Source organism: Pteropus alecto, unplaced genomic scaffold, assembly GCF_000325575.1.
Source record: "Pteropus alecto unplaced genomic scaffold, ASM32557v1 scaffold177, whole genome shotgun sequence".
Classification (NCBI taxonomy): domain Eukaryota; kingdom Metazoa; phylum Chordata; class Mammalia; order Chiroptera; family Pteropodidae; genus Pteropus; species Pteropus alecto.
The window spans coordinates 11,182,585-11,204,032 of NW_006442207.1; the positions used below are offsets into that span (position 1 = coordinate 11,182,585).

General features: G+C 38.1%; 1 protein-coding gene across 1 annotated transcript in view; it reads right to left on the reverse strand.

Moving 5' to 3' along the window:
• CFAP58 (cilia and flagella associated protein 58) overlaps positions 1-21,448 on the reverse strand; it is an 86,370-nt gene that overhangs the window by 41,641 nt on the left and 23,281 nt on the right. The window contains exons 10-15 of the mRNA XM_025039139.1: positions 16,670-16,831; positions 15,867-16,013; positions 10,044-10,184; positions 9,124-9,347; positions 6,495-6,606; positions 4,200-4,304 (exon numbers count right to left, since the gene is read on the reverse strand). Coding sequence (XP_024894907.1) covers positions 4,200-4,304; positions 6,495-6,606; positions 9,124-9,347; positions 10,044-10,184; positions 15,867-16,013; positions 16,670-16,831 — 891 coding nt within the window. The remainder of the gene's footprint in view (positions 1-4,199; positions 4,305-6,494; positions 6,607-9,123; positions 9,348-10,043; positions 10,185-15,866; positions 16,014-16,669; positions 16,832-21,448) is intronic.

Sequence of the window (21,448 nt, forward strand, 5' to 3'; positions counted from 1 at the left end):
GATGGACCTCGAGATAATCATGCTAAGCGAAATAAGCCAGACAGAAAAAGTTGAAAATCATATGATATCACTTATATGTGGGATATAAACCTAAAAGCAACAAACGAACAGCACAAACAAAGACTCATGGATATGAACTATAGGCTAGTGGTTACCAGACGACTATTGACTAGTGGAGGAGGGGCAAGGTTGACGGGGTAAAGGGGCTCAAATATAGGGTTTAGGGGGAGGGTGAAGTAGGTAAAGGGGATCAATATATGGTAGCTGAAGGAAACCGGACTTTGGGTGGTAAACACACAATAGAATATACGGATGTCAAATGATAATATACATCTGAAAATTATATAATTGTTACCCCCAATAAACTTAATTTAAAATTTTTTAAAAAAGAAAATTCATTGAGAGAAAGAGAGAAAAATAAATAAATAAATAAATAGATAGATAGATAGATAAATAAATAAATCAGGAAAGTGGGGAATAGAGAGTAGTGAAGAGAGAAAAGTAATGGGTGGAGGGAAAAAAATGAGAAAATTTTAAAAACTCAATCTAATAGAAAGGAGGAACAGATTTCTTTTGAGCACCAAAAATATGAGGGTAAATACAGAAAATAGGAAGGTAGAAATAAACTTAAAAATAGACTAAATACACCAATCAAAAGATAAAGATAACAAATTGGATTTTTTTTTTTTAATTATAAGGGACTCACCTAAGGGAAACAAAAGAAAAAATAAACAAATGGATTACATCAAACTAAAGTTTTTGTACAGCGAGGGAAATCACCCATAAAAAAGACAGCCTACTGAATGAGAGAAGATATTGGCCAATGATACATCTAATAAGGGATTAATATCCAAAATAGATAAGGAACTCATACATCTTAACACCAAAAAAAAATCTGATTAAAAAATGTGTGAAAGAACAGAATTTCTCCTAAGACGTACAGATGGCCAATAGACATACAAAAAGATGCTCAACATCACTAATCTTTAAAGAAATTCAAATTAAAACCACAATGAGATATCATTTCCCACCTGTCAGGATGGCTATCATCAATAAATCAACACACAGGCATTGGCAAGAATGTGGAGAAAAGGGAACCCTTGTACTTTGTTGGTGGGATTATAAACTGGTACAGTCACTCTGTTCACAGTATGGTGATTCCTCAAAAAAAATAGAACTACCTTATGACCCAGTAATTCCACTTCTGGATATTTATCTGAAGAAATCCAAAATATCCATTTAAAAAGATCTATGCACCCCTACGTTCATTGTGGCATTATTTACAATAGCCAAGATATGGAAGCAAGCCAAGTGACCATTGTAGATGAATGGATAAAGAAGATGTGGTACATACATACAATGGAATATTACTCAACCGTAAAAAATGAAATTTTGCCATTTGGGACAACATGGATGGACCTAGAGAGTATTATGCTGAGTGAAATAAGTCAGGCAGAGAAATACTAATACCATATGATTTTACTTATATGTGGAATCTAAAAATAAGTGGAATCTAAAAACAAAACAGAAACAAGATTGTAGATACAGAGAACAAATAGACGGTTGCCAAATGGGAAGGGGGTTTAGGGGGATGAGAGAAAAAGGCGAAGGGATTAAGTACAAATTGGCAGTTATAAAAATAATCATGGTGATGTAAAATACAACATAGGGAATATAGTCAATAATATTGTTATAACTACAGATGGTGTCAGATGGGTACCAGAGTTATCAGGATGATCACTTCATAAGTTATATATTTAAGGGGAAAAAAAGAAAAGGAAAGAAGAAATAAAGAAAAAGAAAAAAAAGAAAGACACCTAAAATAGAAGGACACGTAAAGTTTAAAAATATTAAAAAGTTATGCAAAAAAACTTCTGGGTTATAGTACTATCAGACAATTTTGTAAGTAAAAGCATTAAGTATTAAGAAGGCTTCTTGCATAACATTATAGGAACAATTCACTGGGAAGAAATAAAAATCATAACCTTTTACTCAACTTATGAACATAATCTAAAATGTACTTAAAGCAAAAAAAAAGAAAGAAATAAAAAATGACAGGACTACAAGAAGAAACAGACTAATCTTCAAACTTTTTTTCAACAATTAGGCAGATTAAAAAAATCAGGAAAGATATAGATTTGGACAATACAGTTAGCAAGGTTGGTCTGATGAATAGACCTCGGAATCTGGAACATTTAGAGAGAACATACTTTACAAGCATGCAGGCATCAGATACAAAAACTGACCACTTAGTCACAAAGCAAGTCTCAAAAAATTCCAAAGAATCGATGCAGTCCAGACCATGATGCAAAAAAGAGTGAGAAATCATTAACAAAAAATAATTTAAATGTATATATTTTTGGAAATTTAAAGTGGTACTTTTAATTACCGTAGGAAAAATAGTGGATATTTTTTTAAGGCTTAGTCAAAAGAGAAATGATTCTGAAAACAGGAAATATTTAGAATAAAACAAAAATGAAAATACCGCATTACAAAACCTATGGTAAGGAACTAAAGAAATTTTTAAAGAACATTTTATAGCTGTAGATGCTTACATTAGAAAGGCAGACTGAACATTAATGAGCTGAGCATCAATCTTAAGGTAGGAAAAATAAAAGAAGAAACCAAAAGGAAAAAAATAATAAAGTTAGAGAAGTTGAAGAAATATGATACAAATTTACAATAGAGAGTTTTGGCAAAACACAAAATTTGGTTCTTTTTAAAACTAACAGGAGAGGCAGGGTGACGAAGTGGTAGAAAGCGTGGGCTCTGGAACTGACAGCCGAGTCCCCATCCTGCCACTTGCCAGCTGCATGGTCCTAGGCACATGACTTGTGGCTGGCATTCGCAGAGCCACAGCTCAAACCCTGGACTGCCAGACCCCAGTGCCCATGCACTAATTGGTTATCCTTAGAACAGGACATCCAAGTTGTATGCTCTGGATTATCTTCCTCCCATAATGAAACTGGATGTTATTAACAGATGGAGTAACTGAGATTTGGAAAATTTATGTAATTCTTCCCAAGTTGTGAAATATAAAGTATTGGAGCTGATTCAAGACCAGGTCTTTCTGACTCCGAAGCTGGCCCTCTTAACCATTATGTTCTTCTATAAGAGAAGAGGAACATCCCTGTCGGCCACTCAGCATAGTGATGCTCTGGAAAGCTACTTGCTGTTTAGCCAACATCAGGGAAGGAGTCTTTTCTAAGGCAGAATGTAAAGCGAAGGGGCAAATGCCCCTCGCTCATAGACAGAAGATCCTACTCTTACTAATGGTAACCCAGTGGCCGAGATCATTTATGTGCTTCAGAATGAGAAATAATAAGAATAATTACCAATGTTTAGACACTTAACAATGTGCCAAGCATAATGCTAACCTCTTTCGGTCCTCACAACATCCCTTTTCACAGGTTCTATTATTACCCCATAATGCAGATGAAGAACCTCAGGTGCAGAGAAGTTAACCTCACACAGCTACAAATTGGCAGAGGCAGAATTCCAGCCCAGGCCATCTAACACCGGAATTTACATTCTTTAGCACACTAAACTCCTGGGACCTGACTTCCTCAACCATTGATTGGGGATGACAACACCCACCCTCTGAACTGTGAAGAAGAACTAAGACAAGGTCGCTAAAGCCATCAGCACAGAATCCGGCATAATGATGATAATAGTGATGATGGTGATGACAACTTGCAAAGATATAGGCCTAAAAGGATGTTACCATTCCTGATTGCTCCAGAATAATTCACTGCATAAAGTCCTCAAAAAGAAATCTTTCCTTCTATTTCACTCTCACAAATCTTCAAGAGGACATATTGTGCTCTTTGTAAAAGCTAATTTTCAAAATCAAAATCATGGCATTTCATATTATGTGAAGACATGAAGAAAAGTATTTAAAAGAATCTGACAGATAAAACTATAGAGATATGGGGGTGGGGTAGGGGAGCAGCTCACACTACCCAATGTAGTAAGCCTAGCCTTGAACTCATTTTCCAGAATTCTTGAAATATCAGTGATGGCAGCATAAAAGACCAATTAATCAGGTTGTTTGTTCTCTGTGTGTGAGTCACTGTTGCCATCTACAGTTGAAAATCGGGTATGCAACACTGCCAAATAGTTCTAGAAAACAGGGTCCTGGAGATGGTAGTCCTAAGACAATACGCTTGTTTAATGAGTACAGAAAATGAAAACGCTACCTGAAGGAGCAGCTCTTTCTCAACCACCTCTTCCGTCTTGCTGATGAGACGCTTCTGCAGGGTGTGAATTTTCTGTATCAGCTCAAAGGTACTGGGGTCACTGGCCTGTTCAAGGGGAACAAAATAAAGTGGCTGAGCTATCGGCAGTTTCAAAGCACTGAGGTCCCTAAAAATAATTATTGTTTTATTAAACAAAATAATTATTGTTTTATTAAAATATACTGCAAACATGCAGACCCAGTACAGAGAGAATTGGAACCAAAAGAAAAGTGTAACAGATGGAATGGTCATCAAAACGAAATGTTTGCCTGATGTCTTATCTATTGGTTCTAGTTAGCCAATAAATAGAAAATGAATATGTTTATTCCACCGGGAGAAATAATACTAATAACAACAGCAACGATAATAGCTACTGTGCATGATATCTGATTCTTTGCCACCATGCTAAGTGCTTTTTATATATTATCCAATTTTAGCCACACGACAGCCCTATGAGATAGCATCAGCCACAGATAAGACAACTGAGGCTCAGAGGATTAAGTCTGCCTGCACTAGTAAGGGTCAGAGCTGGATTCCAGTCCGGATATGCCAGGTTTGAAAGCCTGTGGTTCTTAATTACTATGCTCTGAAGCTTCCACTACCATCATCTTATTTCCATAGGAATGAGACAGGGTTCCCTAATTCATTCAGCCCCAAGATTCTCCTTTGATAATTGTCAGCAAGAAGATGCATTACAGCCTATGATGGGGAAGGTTTCCAGGATGTGGACTTCTGCTAATAATTGGCAGCAGAACATGACAATGGATTTAGTTTCTCAAACAGTGTTATCAATCCATGAAACTGATATTTCTTCAATAGCTATCTGTGTACAATTCAAACAAAATCTCCACTTATAAATTGATAGCCTGTCGGTAGACTTTAAGCCAAAGCCTCACTTCCAACTGTACTGACATTTTGAATTAATCCAGTAGCTAATTTTCAACTGCCTCCCAAAGTCTTTATTTCCTAGCTTTTTAAATAGAAATTGACATGGAATTGGAAACTTTAAAGATCTGCTTGAAAACACATGTAATAAACTAATGTGACAATAAATGGATTTAAAATCTTCAGCTCTTCTTCCCCAGACTCATCCGTATTATTGCTATTTTGTAAACTACACCCCTCTTGGCATTTAAAGAGGAATAGAGGAGGGTCCAAAAGGGAGGGGGGGGAAAGATATTCCATTAATTTTGATTTTGCTTAAGAAATACTAAGCAGTGCCAACTGATATCCATATATTGGGACTAGATCTGGCACACATTCACTTGGCAAGACTGGATGTTGTTAAAATTCAGGCCTCATGTTTATATAATAATTTATAATGCATTATCCTTAATGTTTTCTTCATTAAAAGAAAAAAATAAAAATGGAAAACAAAAACTTACTTGGTTGATTTTCTCCCTTGCCCTGCTTTTTCTTGTATCACATACTTATATTCTCCCAATACTCTGATGGTTCATTTAGTTGAAGCCCCGTTTGGCACCCACATTGCTGGCTACAACTAGAAGAGATGGCCATCATAAAATAAAATATGAGGTCTACAGGCAGACCTCAGAGATACTGCAGGTTCGGTTCCAGACAACCATAATAAAGCCAGTATTGCAATAAATCAAGCACATTGCAATCTTTTTGCTGGTGGAAGGTCTTGCCTTCAGCTTGTAAAAAAAAGAAAAAAATGCAACACCTGTTGAAGTACAATAAAGCAAAAGGCAATAAAACAGGGTACACCTGTATTCATCACCAGGCGGTAGGACTTCGGTTGTATTGCCCAGATCCTAAAAGAAAGCGTTTGCCTAACACAATGCTGGTCCTTCAAAAAGAGGGCAAGTTCACAAAAGCCATATTTCCTGCATGAAATAAAAGGATATAAAGACCAACCGAAAGATGGTCAAAGATGCTGGTGGCCAGTGTAGCTAAAAGCAATTAGCAATCCAAGACTAACAGGCAGCCGCAGGATAGCTGGTTGAACGAAAACTACTTAAAGTAGTAAAACAAATGTCAATCAGTGAGGCCAATTCACAGCTTTCACTGGGTCTTCTTCAAGTAGAAAGGGTTTCGTCCAAGATGCTTTAAATGAAAGCCAAGTGAACCATCTGGTTCTAGGAACTCAGTTTACATTTGATTTGGCCTTACATTTAACCTGACAATTTGCATAGCATTAAACGAAGCCATGCTTCTCATTGTGCTTTAGGGAGGAAGCCGTGTGGGATAGAAGAAGAGATGTGGGGGGGAGAGAAAGGCTCCGCTGGAGGTTACCTCAAGCTTCCTCCACCTGTGCACGTTCATGGGGTTCTCCAGTTCTTCCTCCAGGGCTCGGCATCGTGTTCTCTCCTTCAGGAATTCTCTTTGCATGTGAAAAAGCTCCTGCCTGAATAAGACACACTTCCTTTCGCAAAACAATTCTCCACTCTTTTGAATATCTTATCTTAATGTGGTTACATACATCTTATATAAAAAGTTGGAATTAAAGAGACTTCTGTGAACACTAGTACCAGCCTCCTAATCTGGGCCAAACACAGATGATATCAATTCTTGCAGAGCTCAACAATCGGCCTTAGCTTTTTTGTTTGTTTGGTTTAAGTGCCAGAACTTCAAAATCATGGTTCTGGATACCCAAGGAATTTAGAAGTATATGGAAAGAAGAGAGAAGCAGCGAATTAGGAGGATTTCGATATACTTTTTAATGCTTCTAAATGTCTCTATAGTAGCCATGAGAGAACAGGCTACAGTCCACCACAAGGTGTGGAACCTGACTGCAAGACAGCGAGGCTCAGGTGATCACCTGACACCAGTCATTCAGTGCATGGCCAACCTGACAGTATGTCGGAAATCACCTGGGGAGCTTTGACAACACCTTTGCCCTGACCCAGTCCCCAGAGGGATTCTGCTTTAAGTGGTCTTACATGTGGCTCAGATTTTGTAAGTTCTAAAGTCCTATTGGTAATTTCTAATGTGCAGCCAGGATTGAGAAACCCTGAGTTAGGACCGATATTTCATTCATGTTCCACAACTACACAGATGGCTGAAAAAGTGCTGAAGACCTAGCTCTGGCTCAAGCATATTTCTAAAATCTTCAGGAATCTCTAGTTAGTTTGTAGGTGATGTGCTACAGCCATCCACAGTACCCTGTGAGCTGGCTGCCACCCTACTGAACAGGACGCTTTGTTGGCGGGGACAGGAGGAGGGGAACATCGAGTGGGGTGGGGCAGAGAAGAGGTAAGCACTGGCACTGACACAGGCAATAGGATGGATAATAAGGAATTACTTGTCCTCATCTACTGTGGGTATGCAGATTACTAATACTAAGCCATCTCTTTTATTTAATTGCGTCATTTAAACCAATAATACAACTTCCCCTCATTAGCAAGACAAACCATTAGAATTAACTGCATGATGTTCACTCAACAGGGAGCTCAGAACAAGCCGCTTAGAATTAAAAGCATATTTTTAACACTTCTATTTTCTAGAGTGTCATCAGAAGAGGAGGGGAAGAGTATTAGCTACCATTATTGACGGCTTATTTTGTACTAGACTGTGGGAGGCACATTACGTTTATTTTTTGGGTTTAATTTTAACTACAAGTCCAAAGCTCAGAGAAGTTAAGTGATGTGCCCAAGTTTGCACAGCTTGTAAGTGGCAAGGCTGAGACTGGAATTCATGCCTGCTTGCCTCCGATATCTTTATTAAGTTGACTTCCCATTGAAAAGAAAAATAAAATCTATTATCAACAAACCAGCAATATTGGCTAAGAATGGGTAGAATTTGGCCCTTTGTGTATGTAATAAAAATAACTCATGGCTGGCAAGTTTAGTAATGGTCTCAGAGATCATTCAATAGCTACTTAGAATGAAACCATTTGTCTCCAAGATGCCAATGATGGTATTTCTAGGTAGTAAACTTATGAGTGATTTTTCTAATCTCTTCTTTATACTTTTTCTGCATTTCCCACATTTTCTACAACGAATTTATATTACTTTCATCATCTGAAATACAAGCAACTCTTAGAAAAAAAGAATATCGATCTGTATTTAATGGAGGCAACTTCCCTTGCTATTCCTGAACATATTCACTGAATCTCAATATCAAAACTATCTTCTGATTCAATTAATTTAAGAAGGAGATCCAAACTGTGTCCTTGTCCCAAGGTCATCAAGGATACTGTTCATCTACAGGTCTTTGGGGAATAAGGATAGTTATTGAGTAAACACCAGACCTATGTGGTTTCCTGCAAGTGTCTATATAAAACACGGTGATGTTTTCCCAAAGGGAAAGTACATCTTATATAATATGTAAAATGTAAAGCAAGAAGGCGACACACTAAGCTAAAGTGAAAGCTGCAAAAGATAAATCAAGAGTTGAGATATAAAATTTGTCTGCCTTCTAAGGAAACAGAGTTTTCAAATAGTGGTAAAATTAAATTATCCCCCTCTTCATTCAGTATATAACTCCAAGAAAAAGATGTGTAAATGTTACCAGGATTAAATTTAAATATTGATGCTCCATCTCGTTCATACTGCCTTATTAAAGATATTCTAAAGAGCTCATTGGGGGACATTTTTTTCTGAATTGTAAGTGTTTTGTGTTCTGTGATTTAATTTGAAACTTCTTTTGTAAAACCCAGAATAAAGTTTTTAAAAATCTTTTTGCACTTGCTGATATTCCTCTGAAAGGAAACGAGTTCATTTTTTGTGATATAGACTAGGCGGAATACAGATTCTGAATTATGAAAAACTTGTTCTCATTATTTGCTAATAATTTCTACATATAAAAAGTTATTTTATATAAGTTGATAAAGACTTTCAATTGCCAACAAAAGGAACACAAGGTCATTTCAAGAGCTCCCCACAGACCACCGCGTCCTCAGTTCTGAGGGGTTTTCTATTACCTGAGTTCCTCGACATTAGCCACGCTCCTGGCGAGAATCCCCTTTTCCCGGCGAAGCTTCTTGATCTCAAGCTTGAGGATTCTCATGTCTTCCACCCTCTGGTTGTACTGGCTCTCGCCTTTATTCAGCACAGACTGTTGGATCTTGATCTTCTCATACAGCAAAGCCAACTCATCATTGCGCCGAACAAGCTGTGACCCAAGGATATCTCTCTCGCTGATGACCTAGAAAGGTAGGGGACGTTATCACTTTTCATTATGGCAGCAGCGTTCATTCAGTCAGTGAATATTTAGCCAAAGCCCACATGTGCTAGGCACCCAGTGGGTGGGGGATTGGAAAAAGCCTGCTGGACAATCAACACTGGACTCCTCTCATGAGTGTTTACAGTCTTGTTGGAAAGAGAAAAAGTACAACAAATAATCCATAATAATAATAATCCAATAATCCTCGGTCCATAGGTGTTTGGTTGTTTTTTTCCAACCCATTATTTTATAAATGCTTAAATTTGAATGACTTTATGGTGGGTTAGCTTTTACCAAGTTCCTCCATTCCTTACTGTCTTATACTGGCCAACTTCTCTCTCTCTGTTCAACCTGCCAGATCTCTGAAAGCATATTCTCTAACCCCCAAATTATGTAATTATTAATTGCAATTATATTATACTAGAATAGACCTTGTTTTTTTGTTGGTCATTATATCTCCAGTGGCTAGAGGAGTGACTGACACATAATAAGTGCTCACAAACATGACCTGAATAAATGAATGAATACTTCATAATTAATCAACAGAAGATGAGACTTTGCTGCTGTTCTTCCAATAGACTGAATGGAAGAGCTTAGAGAAGAATGAAGATTCGCGAGGTGTTGGATCAGTTATATCTGCTAATGAGGTCTGTAGGTCTGGTGAGGAAGTGCTCCTACCTGGTCTAATTCCTTCTTCTGTCTCAGCCTCTCCCCATCAGCCTCAGCAATAATTCGAAGGAGTTTTCTCTCTTCAGCTTCTTGCTTTTCAATGAAGTGTTTGGTCTCCAGGGCTTGTTGTCTCAGCTTCTGCAGCTCAGCCTGACAAAGAGTGAAAGATGTGAATAAATTTCACTCTGTAACAGCACAAACCAAGACTGCAGGGCCCAGTCAGAGTCACACACACACACACACACACACACACACACACACACACACACACTGTAAAGAAACAGCAATGCACATTAAGGTGATGATGTTTATTCTATGAGTTGTGCCCTTGAGGGATTTCTATCATTTTTCTACATATGTGTAGCAGGAGCTTCATTGGTATTCAACAGCACTTCTCTTACTGACTAAACCTGGGGAGAAATTCACAAAGAATTGTGTGGAGGAGTATGTGGGGGTGAGCACGAGTGTGGGAAGTCTTTCTGTACCAGCTCCTGTAATGGTTCTAATACCACCAATATATCAACTGTAGAGAGAAAGCCCATTTTAAGCAAAAATTAAATTAATGAAGATAACAACCAAGTGTCCGTTTTCTAAAACATCTTGATGGAACAGAAGCAATGTAATGGTATAAAAAGATATAGAGAGATATATAGACCCTACTCCTAAGACGCTTCCAATCTAGATGAGAAGATAAGATATATAAGCATTATAGAAATATTAACAAGTCCAGGCAATAATGTTTCCATGTCTTTATTATCGCACAGACAGTGAGTTGATGTTACAGGAGGTGAGAGGACTAGAGTTGTCCGGGAGGCTTCCTGGGAGAGCTCAGATCTTGAAGCTCTTGAAGTTACATGGAAGTCCTAAGAGTGATGGGGAAAGGGGACTATGGACTGGTAAGTTTCAAAAGGAAAACTCCTCTGATCAAAGGATACATTCACTGCATATCCACAAGTCTATTTGTGACCTATACTATCCTAGGCATGATATTAGGTATTTCGCATAGCTACGCTTAGCCCCATTTTATAAATGCATTTACAGAGACAAGGAAACACAAATTAACTCACCCGAAGTCACACAGCTAGTAAGTAGCAGACTTCAGATTTCAACCTAGATCTTTTTATTCTGAAGCTTGTGTTCCCTCTATTATCATCATGTAATAGTTCCAAATACAGAGGATGCGACGCACAAGACACGAGGGATTCCCTAGCCATTGTAGAGGACAAATATAACCAACCATACTACGGTGTGGAAATGCTATCTACAGTGTGAAAAGGGACACAGGAGTACCCAGGAACGAGTTTCTATTTCTGCTTAGGGTTTAGACAGAAAAACAAGTCAGGGCCTTGGGAGTTGACAGAAATTTCTAAGGTGGACAAGGATGTGTTCGGGAGAAAGCAGCCAACAGTCAGGCTTGTGTGAACCATGACATGCACACTATAAAGTACATGATGTGTTCGCCAGAGAGCAAAGCATCCCACGTGGCCGGATGACAGTGTTAGGAACAGCAGGAGCCAAGCCTGATAAAATAGCTGAGCCCGCCTGGGAAGGGCTTTGAAGGCCACACACTGTAGAGAGTAGGCAGTGGGGAGCCACAGAGTTATGTATATTAAAAAAGAAAGATTATGTCTTTGAGCGGTTCCATGCGAACATGGGTAGGACAGGTGTTATCACAGACCAGGTCAGCACGAGAACAAACGAATGGCGGGATAGCTCTGCTTTCACCCATTCTGGAAATCACAAGGGAGATGACAAGACGGTCTTAAGGTTTCAACTTTTCAATGGCTTGCAGATCAGCAAATAACAGTGAAAAAGTAATTTTTCCTTCAAGGAGGTAGTGGGACTCCCACCTTCACCCACCCAGAAATGTCACTGGGATGATAGAAAAACCCCACAATTGCCAGTACCTGTGAGCCAATCCAACTCTCAATGAAGTCTACCTCTAATCCATGAAGACCAAGAGTCATTAACTCCACACCTCAAACTTACCCAAACAGTAGAGGATACTGTATACTGAGTGACAGACGTGTCATGTCCCAAACTAAATGCAATCAGCTACTGTTAAACCAAGGGTTTCTTTTATGACATTTTGTTTGTTCATTCATGAAATACGTTTTGGTCCAGGGATAAGCAAAAGGAAATGCTTATTGCGAAAAGATCTGGTCTAGTATTTACCACTTTGGGGAATTTACCTGTTAGGAAAGAGATTGAAGAACCAGCCTTTCTATTTCTATAATCATTTGAGGTGACAGTGAAGACAGCAATAAAATACCTGCTTGGCTCGTGCTTTCCTTAATAAAACTTTTATTTTCCCAGATGTGCAACATTCACTTCCCTGTTCCTAAGTGCCAAAAGCTGATCAGAATCCATCAGCAGAACAAAATGAAACCCCTGTTATATTAAAATGCAATCAACAGTGTGTAAAAGTATCTGTCTGAAATGTAAAACCATTCGTGCGTTTGGCATTGCTGGGTGTTTTTTCATAATATATCAAAATTCTGAGCGGTCTCCTTATGTCATAAATTTATGAGCTGTAAACAAGATGTGGCATTAGACCTTGGCAGCAAATGTTAACAACAACAAAATACCTTGGGTCTAATGCATTTAGCTGCTATAAATCTGAGCTGTCTCACCCGGGAAAGATGGTAACAACTGCTATGTACCCAAATGCCCATAAAACAATGTCCTAAGTGGGAACCAAGTTATCGGCATTTCTCAAAGAGTTACTGGTAGTCTGAAAGCGTACGAAGTGTTACTTGTAATATGATGGCTGGACACACTTTTTAGTCACTGCGTCCACAATTATACAGTTCTGTAGTAGGTATTTATGAAATGTATATCATCTAATTTGGCTGTGGGCTAAAATTACATCGCAAAAAACACCCTTGTGGGAATTTCACCCATTTATGTATGATCCTGACATTCACTGAGTTTCACTGAAACCATCTGTTTCCATCTAACAAAACAAATAGGACCACCTGAAGCCTTCTAGCCACGAGAATAATTAGGCTTTCTCTCTCTCCGTGACAGTTCCCATCCATGTCATTCTAGAGAGTCCACTAAGTTAAAGGATCTGGTGCCCTGAAGCCAGTCACTAATGCAATGCTGAGATCTGGACATAGAGAATTTGCTACTGAATTATTCACCAAGAATCAAAGTACTGTCAGATTGATGTGGGATGATTAGGAGGTGATGAGACAGAATCAGGGGCTTGTTAGAACTGGAAGGCAGACTCTCCAAATGAGATGGCTCCTTCAGTGCTGATAAAACAAGATTGGGACAGAATGGGCGGATGAACACAGATGCAGCAACATTTACAGAGAACTACTGACATTCTGTCATAACCACAATGTGCTGACAACGGCTAGAATCCTGAGGAGTAACTAGAAGCTGGTAGCAACTGAAAAGAGAAAAGAAACATGAAAGGAGCAAAATGTTTTTCTTTTGAGGGGGATAAATGAAGATGGGGATGACCTATTATGGACAATTGTTTGTCTGGTGGCTTGGAGAATTGGTAAACTGGGTTGTCCTATCGAAAGCCATCTTCCGGTCTACCAAACAGGCAAGGCCGTGCCCTTCCAGGAGGGTCATGTACCCATAAAGCTCTGTAGAACTCAAAATAATAAACTAAATGTCTCTTGGAGCAAAGTTACTAGAAAATCTGCCTTTTCCTCCAGGGTTTTGGTTTGCAAACTTCGGATGTATGAAATTCAGAGATCTATGTGGAATATGATTCAAATTTGAAGCTGAAAAAAGTCAAGAGGCTGAAACTCAGCATTTGAGCTGTCATATTTTTCTAAAGAATGTCAAATGAGCTTAATGATAGGCCAAAATTAGCCAGTCAAAGCACCATTGCAAGCCACCCTTGGATAACCTCAAATAATAAATCAAGCTGGCATCCTTTTTCTGTTCCTCGTTCTTCCCTTAATGGGAAATACTGCGGGAAAAGATATCCTAGTTTCATAGTAAGTCCAAAGCAATCATCTTCCTATAATCGATGACCCAAAGCTACCCAGACCTAGGATTCCCCATTTAGAACAGACTCTCCAGAGCAGAAGCCCTTTAATCATCTTTCATGAGCACCAGCTGCCAACTCTGCTGGCCCAGGACCAAAAAACAAGGCCCTATTGCCCTTTATTTTATTTTATTATGATGCTTCTTTGAAGCCATAAGTGTAGATGCCTGGTGATAGAGGACATAAGGGAAACAAATGTTAACTGAAGTCAAACTCTAAGAAACTAGGAATAACTGCTCTTTTGCGTAGCACATTGCTTATTCTAAAGCAAAATTTGTAGAACGCGTTTAGTTCCACCTTGAAACCATTATGGTTATGTAATAATTATTCTTTTAAGTAGAGCATTACTTGGGAATATAAGAGATGAGGATCGATGCCATCCTCTAAAAGGAAAGAGACGGTGTACCAAATCAAGTTACAGACACCAAAGCCTTGCTAACATGGGTCCATGAGGCCCATGGCTAAAGCAATGTTTATGATAAGGTTCTTCTAAATCATTTAATAATAAATGAACTCCATTCCACTACAGGCCCCCAGGGTGGAACAAGCTACCTTCTATAAAACTGTTCTTTCAAACAAGGTGAATAAGGACAAAGATGCAGGACATTTTAAAATTTTAGAAAATGTATTCATGTTTCTTTATATGTAAATAAATTTTAATGCAGAATTTTCTATCCTTTTTTATCATAAGCTGGAGTTGGGAGATGAAAGTCGCAGACAGTTAAATACATCAATTACCATATTTTTTTGTAAAGGTAACTTCGTTACAGTTTAATCTTTCTCAAAGTTAATGTGGTAGTTCTACTTCCATTAAAACCTATCATTCATTGACAAAACCCATTATTGGGAGAGCATATTTCAATCTACAGCATCTTGCAATCAAGGATATATGGTATTAAATCTGTCCAACACTAGATGCACATTTGCAAGATAGTCCCTATCTTCAAAAGCTAATATGCACAGAAACCAAGGTATCTAGTCCTTATTTGTTGTAGATAATTCCTACAAATGGGTCATAAGCATCCATGAGTATTCTGCATATACATTTCAAAATAAAAGTTGGCGTCATCCTCTTCAAACACCTCTTTTAATTCTTTGGTCAAATGGATTAGAAGGAAAATCTATTGGCTTGGACAGGAAAAGGAAATTAGATAAAGGTTTAGTGAATGGGTATAGTAAAACGTTCGAGGATTTGAAATAGTGTAATTATTTGATATGTATTCTTAGAAATATTCTTTATACTAGTAGACAGAGAATATTCAGAATTAGTAGATTTAAAATGATAAGGTTAGTACATATATATAAAGTCAGAGGCGATTCCCTGGAGCAGCGGTCACAAAGTTCTTGACCCACAGACGTAAAGTGAACTATGCACCTGGTTAAGAGCAAGTCAAGTGAGGACAAAGCTTGACGCTCAGTAGCTAATGATATTGCACATGAAGCAAACATGAAGCAAGCAACAATTAGGAGCAGAGGGACAAAGGGTCTTGCCAGCATTGCCTTACAGAGGCCTAAGGAGGGTTGGGTGTGGGCACAAGGACTTCCTGGGCACTGCTGAGCTGCTGGGTTCTCTTCCGCTGATGTGATGAGAGCCAGCATAGGTTACCAGGTGCTTGTGCATCTCCACTGGCCTCCTCCCCCCCGTTCACCTGGGAGCACTTCCTGTGAGGGAGCCTGACCTGGAGGTGGTAGAGCTCATCCTCCTGGTGCCTTGGTTGTCTTCCCTGCCCCTTGTTGCCTTCAGTGAGTGTGGAGCTTGCCTCGAGTGGGTCAGATAGACTATTGGTCCATCACTCTTATTATTATAAGATCTATACCTTCAATGTTTCCTTCTCCTTCTCTATCCGCTGCTGTTCCAGATGTAGCTTCACAAGTGCTGACTCTTTGGCAGAGATTTCTTCTTTCAGCTGATCCACCTGATGTGTCATAATCTTTAATTTTCTCTTCATTTCCGTTATTTCATCCTAACAAAATGAAAGGAGAAATGTTGGAAAATGAATTAAATAGACGTCACCATCCCTATGGAAGTTAAATACATATTCAAGAGCTTTTAAGGGAGTCTTTCTCAAAATAATAGTCTCCTGACTAATTATGACTGGGCTATCCCTTTGTATATTGTGCTCACCAACTTCTAAGTATTATCAAAATATTCTCACGAGATATATGCATAGTATACATAGTGAATATGCCATACGCACACGCTCATGCACACACACACACATACACTTTATTCCTCATTTTACAAAAGAGGTATTGGCACCACAATAAACATTATAACTAAACGATTACAAAGTGAAGCTCTGCAATTTAATGACAAGAGTCTGCTGCTCCCCTCTGAGTCACAGCACCTATCAGCAGTTTTAAAAATTAGCAACAGGAGAATGGCAATTCCACATAATAATTAAAAGCAGGACCACGATCTTCACATCCTATCAAGTTGTATCATTTCCATTTCAAACAATCTGAGAGTTCTGCATAAATTCATCTTCTATTGCAAATGAATTCCATGGGATTCTTTACTTGATCTATTCTAAATACTGCCATTAGGATAATAGAAGCTGCTTTAAACCCAGGATGGGGAAGAATCCAAACGTAAAGACATAAATATATTATTCTTTACCTGGGCCTCTACCAGATTTTTGCTATACAGATTTCTGTCTGACCTCACAGCTTCGTACAGGTTCTGTTGTTGTTTTAATTTAGTCTCTGATTCAGCAATTTTTTTCCTGTAGTCAAAAATCTGCATTTCACGGATTTTTATGTCTTCCATGTTCATGAGGACCTTGAGGAGAAAGTATATGAAGGTGGTTAAACAGCCCATTTGTTACCCTCAGTTCAAGACACACAGATTTTTATCAAAGGGTAGCTAGTAGAAATGCCAGGAATTAGAAAATCTGTGGCTGTAATCACTGGACTACAACATAGAAATTCAGCCCAGCTAATAGGGACAAACATACATTTTATCTACTCCAGAGTTATGCTAAAGCATGAAGGCTTAGCACAATTATTTTGTGATCACAAGAGGGGAAAAATATAAATTCTTTCAGTTCGGAAAACCTCTTCTGACCACCCCACCCACCAAAAAAAAAAAAAAGAAAGAAAGAAAGAAAAAAACAAAGGCACAGGCTTAAACAGATCTTAACACAGAGCACTAAGAATGATAAGAGATGACTTAGCTGTTCAGCCACACTTGCAGCTTTATAAAGTTAACAACAAGAAAGAAAAGTGGCCTTTGAACGTTGATAGCAATCATAATGCTGTCTTGCCAATGTCAATCTCACTCCATCAGGGGAACTCAAAGGACTTCAGAAGAATGCGTTCTATTGTGCACAAAACACTTCCAGGAAAGATGAGATGCAAGAATAACTGCCTTCTTTTTGCAAGTACACAAAACCAAGACATGAAATTCCAGTGAGCCAATGCCTTTCAATAAGCAATCCATACAGTAGAAATTACAATCATGGCGCTCAGCTGCGGTGTCCACAGAAATTGTTTTTTTGTAGACAAACTTATTCAAAAATTCCTTACAAAGAAAAATGGTAGCGAGGAAGCCTGATTCAGTTAATGCAACCGTGGTCTAAACAGCACATAGAACTAGGAAACATAAGGAAAAAAATTTTAAGAGTTCACTGCATTTCAGTGAAGTTCTCCTAATTAATGGCGACAATTGAAGAAAACACAGACAGAGCAGTGTGACTGAGAATGGAAGGAAGGGGACGTACTTTAAGTAATGTGGCCAGGAAAGGTTCCTCTGAAGAAGAGGCGTTTTACCTAGAACCGTAAAAGTCAAAAAGTACTTAGACCTTCACCCTCCTGATATTCACAGTGATTCTGGTATGGGCTACCTGTGAGCAACACACTCCCCAACCACGGCACTACAGACCCTTTTATTCCACCTGTGGAATTAGTTGTACTATTTTCCCTTCAGAGTTAATGATGGCTGGCTTTTAATATATTTATCCTTTATATCTATAAATACCTTTCCAAGTTTTCTTAGTTATAAGCAAGGAGAGATGGGATTACATTTTAGCACATGCCTTTTCAGCATATATTGTTTCATGCTCTTATTTTCTTATTGGGTCTATTGATTTGACATACAGTACTCCTTTTACAAGTTTTTTACTTTTATATCTTTATATATAGTTCATGTGTCATAATTTTAAATGAATGCATACATGTAAAACATACAGTTTTCTTTTCCTTATTTACTTGGACTTATTTACTTCTCTCCTCAACCCCCATCAGCCCCTCATTGACACATAAAGTAACCAGGTTCACAAGTTGTTCCATATTTTTCTTTCAATTCTACCTGTTCTTTCCATTCAGGTCTAGTAACATCATCATAATAATAGTTAATATGTTTCAAGTACTTTTTACGTACTAGGCATTTTACATATATTAACTCATGTAATCTTCATAAAAATCTTGTCAGATGTACATTACCATCACCTCAGCTTTACAAAGAAGAAAACTGAAGTCAAAGGAAGTCATATCAGTCACAGCTATTCTACTAGTAAATATACAGAACAGAGATTTGTTTGTTTTCCTTTGTTTTGCTTTTGGGGTTTTGTTTTTATTTTTTAGCAAAATGTTTATGTACCTTGTATGTACCTTTGTGCACCTTGCTTTTCATCACTCAATAATACCTTGTGGAAATTATGTAGAATAGCTCTAATTCATTCTCTTTAAAGGTGGTATAATGCGCTGCTATGCGGATCTACCATCACATATTCGGCTTTTTCCCTCCGATGGGTATTAACTTGGTTTCCACTTTTTTGCCACCCTAACCCTGCTGCGATAAACATTTGGTACATATGTCCTTTCGCTTCTTTCACTTCTGCTTTTACTTTTATTGGGCTGGATTCCCAGGAGTGGAATATCTAGTTCAAAAGATATATAGAGATAGATAGATAGATTTAACTTTAATAGATATTGCTAGATTGCTTTCCAAAATGGCTGTAACACTTTACATTTCTATACCGCCAGCAATAGTTTTCTCTCCTTGTGGTCTCAGAATAAACTCTCTTTGGTCACACTGGGTGATTCTTTTAATGTTCTACAGAATTTGGTTTGCTAGAATTTCATTTAGGATTCTGCATACATATTCATAAGTGATCTAAGTCTTTAGATTTCTTTATGATTCTATTTTTAAATTAAGATTTCTTCTAGTTTCAAAAAATGAATGGAGTACCTTTCTATTCACTTAGTCATTCACTCGCCTATTTTATTCATTCACTCAATGAACGTGTATTGAGGACCTATCTATGGCGGGTACTGTAAAAGCACTAGCAATGTAAAGAAGAATAAGAGGCATTCCCTGTCCTCGAGTTCGCCTCTAGTGAATGACTCCACCATTAAATGGATAATCAAGGAATGGATACGACCAGTCAACTGAGATATGCACAGGGTGCTATGAGAGAATCAAACACTGGAAGATTAATAGACCTGAAGATGGCCCTATCCATCTTATCTAAGCAGTTCATATTTGGGATTTACATAATGTGTGGGAACTGCCTCTTCAACCATCCCAACCTTGAAACCCAAGCTCTCACCTAGGCCTGGGATCTTTATTCTTTATCACTGCAGTAGGCATGGGTTATGTCAGTACGGCCATACCTATCAATATCACCCCAAAGAATACAAAGTGCATGAGCAGCACTGTTTCTAAATTCGCACGAAAAATTATATAGCCTGAGAATTACCTGATTCTTAAAGAATGAATTAGAGCTATTCTACATAATTTCCACAAAGAAACTAAGAACCTCCGTTTCAGAATCATTCAGCCCTCGGCGACAGTGTTGGGGCTACTTTTCGCTCAGCTCCTTCAGTGGCTTCCACAGTTATTCAGCTTTCTACCCGTTCTACTCCCTGAGTCAAACCTTGATGTATGTACATATTTTTGAGAAAATTACCTATGTCTACCAATTTGCTAAATTTATGTGATGAGTTGTAGAATGTATTTTATGTGTTTTTACTCTTTTGTTATTATTATGATTTGCTGTCATCCCCTTAGTGTGGAAAGGAAATAGCCCAAGATAAGAGGATACGCAGACTTGGTGGTGAATGATTTGGAAGGTTGGTTGGAGCCTTAAAAAAAAAAAAAAAAAAAAAAAATTAGAAAATCCAAGATGAGGAGGTCTGGGGATGAAGCATGTGCATAGATCTAAAATGAAAAGAAATTTTGTTCCTTCATCATTTCTTTGATTCACATCTTTAGATTCCTTAAAAATGAGTAGCAGGTAGCCTTTCAAGATGCCACTGCTAATAACTAAAATGTATAAGATAGGAATTAATGTGAAACCTAAATAAGATATCCATGATTGGATCTGTTATTTGCTTGATTTTTTTTAAAAGAAAGATGCTACCTTGGCCTAAAATTTAACCTTTCTATGAACATAATCACCCTCTTTGGGGTCAGTGAAATGAATAGATTTGAAGATACTTTGAACAGCATGATCAGCATTCAGAATATCAAGCAGCACATCAGAGAAAAGCGAAAAAATTCTTCTTCAATCACTCTAAGAGGTGTTATAACAAGAATAACCCTTTTCACAGACAGAATAATGCTCCAGAGAAGGGATGCAGCCATGGGCATTTTTTGGGGGGGAGGGGAGCATCCAACTAGCAGGGTACCTCTTTCTGCACACACCAATGCACAAATTCACAACCTGGTTTCTGGATTCTTAAAGCTGAGAGTAATGAGAACCCATCATGACACCCGGAAAATCAAAGATATTTCAGTTAAATGACAATGAGGGAAAAAAAGTACTGAAACTAAGAGAAAAGACATTTTACAAAGCCACTGAGTTCTGTGTGCTGGCATTCAATTTGTTTTGATGGAAATCATTCAACCCAATGTCACCCAGAAGTTCCAGTCCTGAAAATTCATAAAATGTGTGGGATGTTAAGTAGGAGCAAAACCTTTTGTCAGCAAAATGTCCCTTGTTAAAAATGGTATATCAGAGAATGTGGGATGCCAGCTGTGGGGCTGGAGCTTAATTGATTACACTTTAGATACCTCAGACCAGCTCATGAGATAAATCACACCCAAATATGGAAAGTTTTATTGCAGCCAGGGAGTTGGAGCTCGTAGTTTTTGTAGGCTTGCTTCAGAGCAGCCCAGAAAATGCTTACAGCACACTATCAGGGTGCAGTCCCAGTTTATAACCTACTCCTACCTTTTCTTTTTCTGTTAAAACAACCTGCCAATAGAAATAAGACTGAGATAAAAATCAATAACACATGCTAGAAATCTGCAGCATAGTCAAAACATCATATAGACTAAGGTAAGATAGGAAAGCAGGTCACTGAATTTGGAACCCTTTAACTTGCATTTGATGAAATATCAGTACAACAATCTTCTCAAATGTTTTCCTGACTCGATCTCAATGATTTGAAT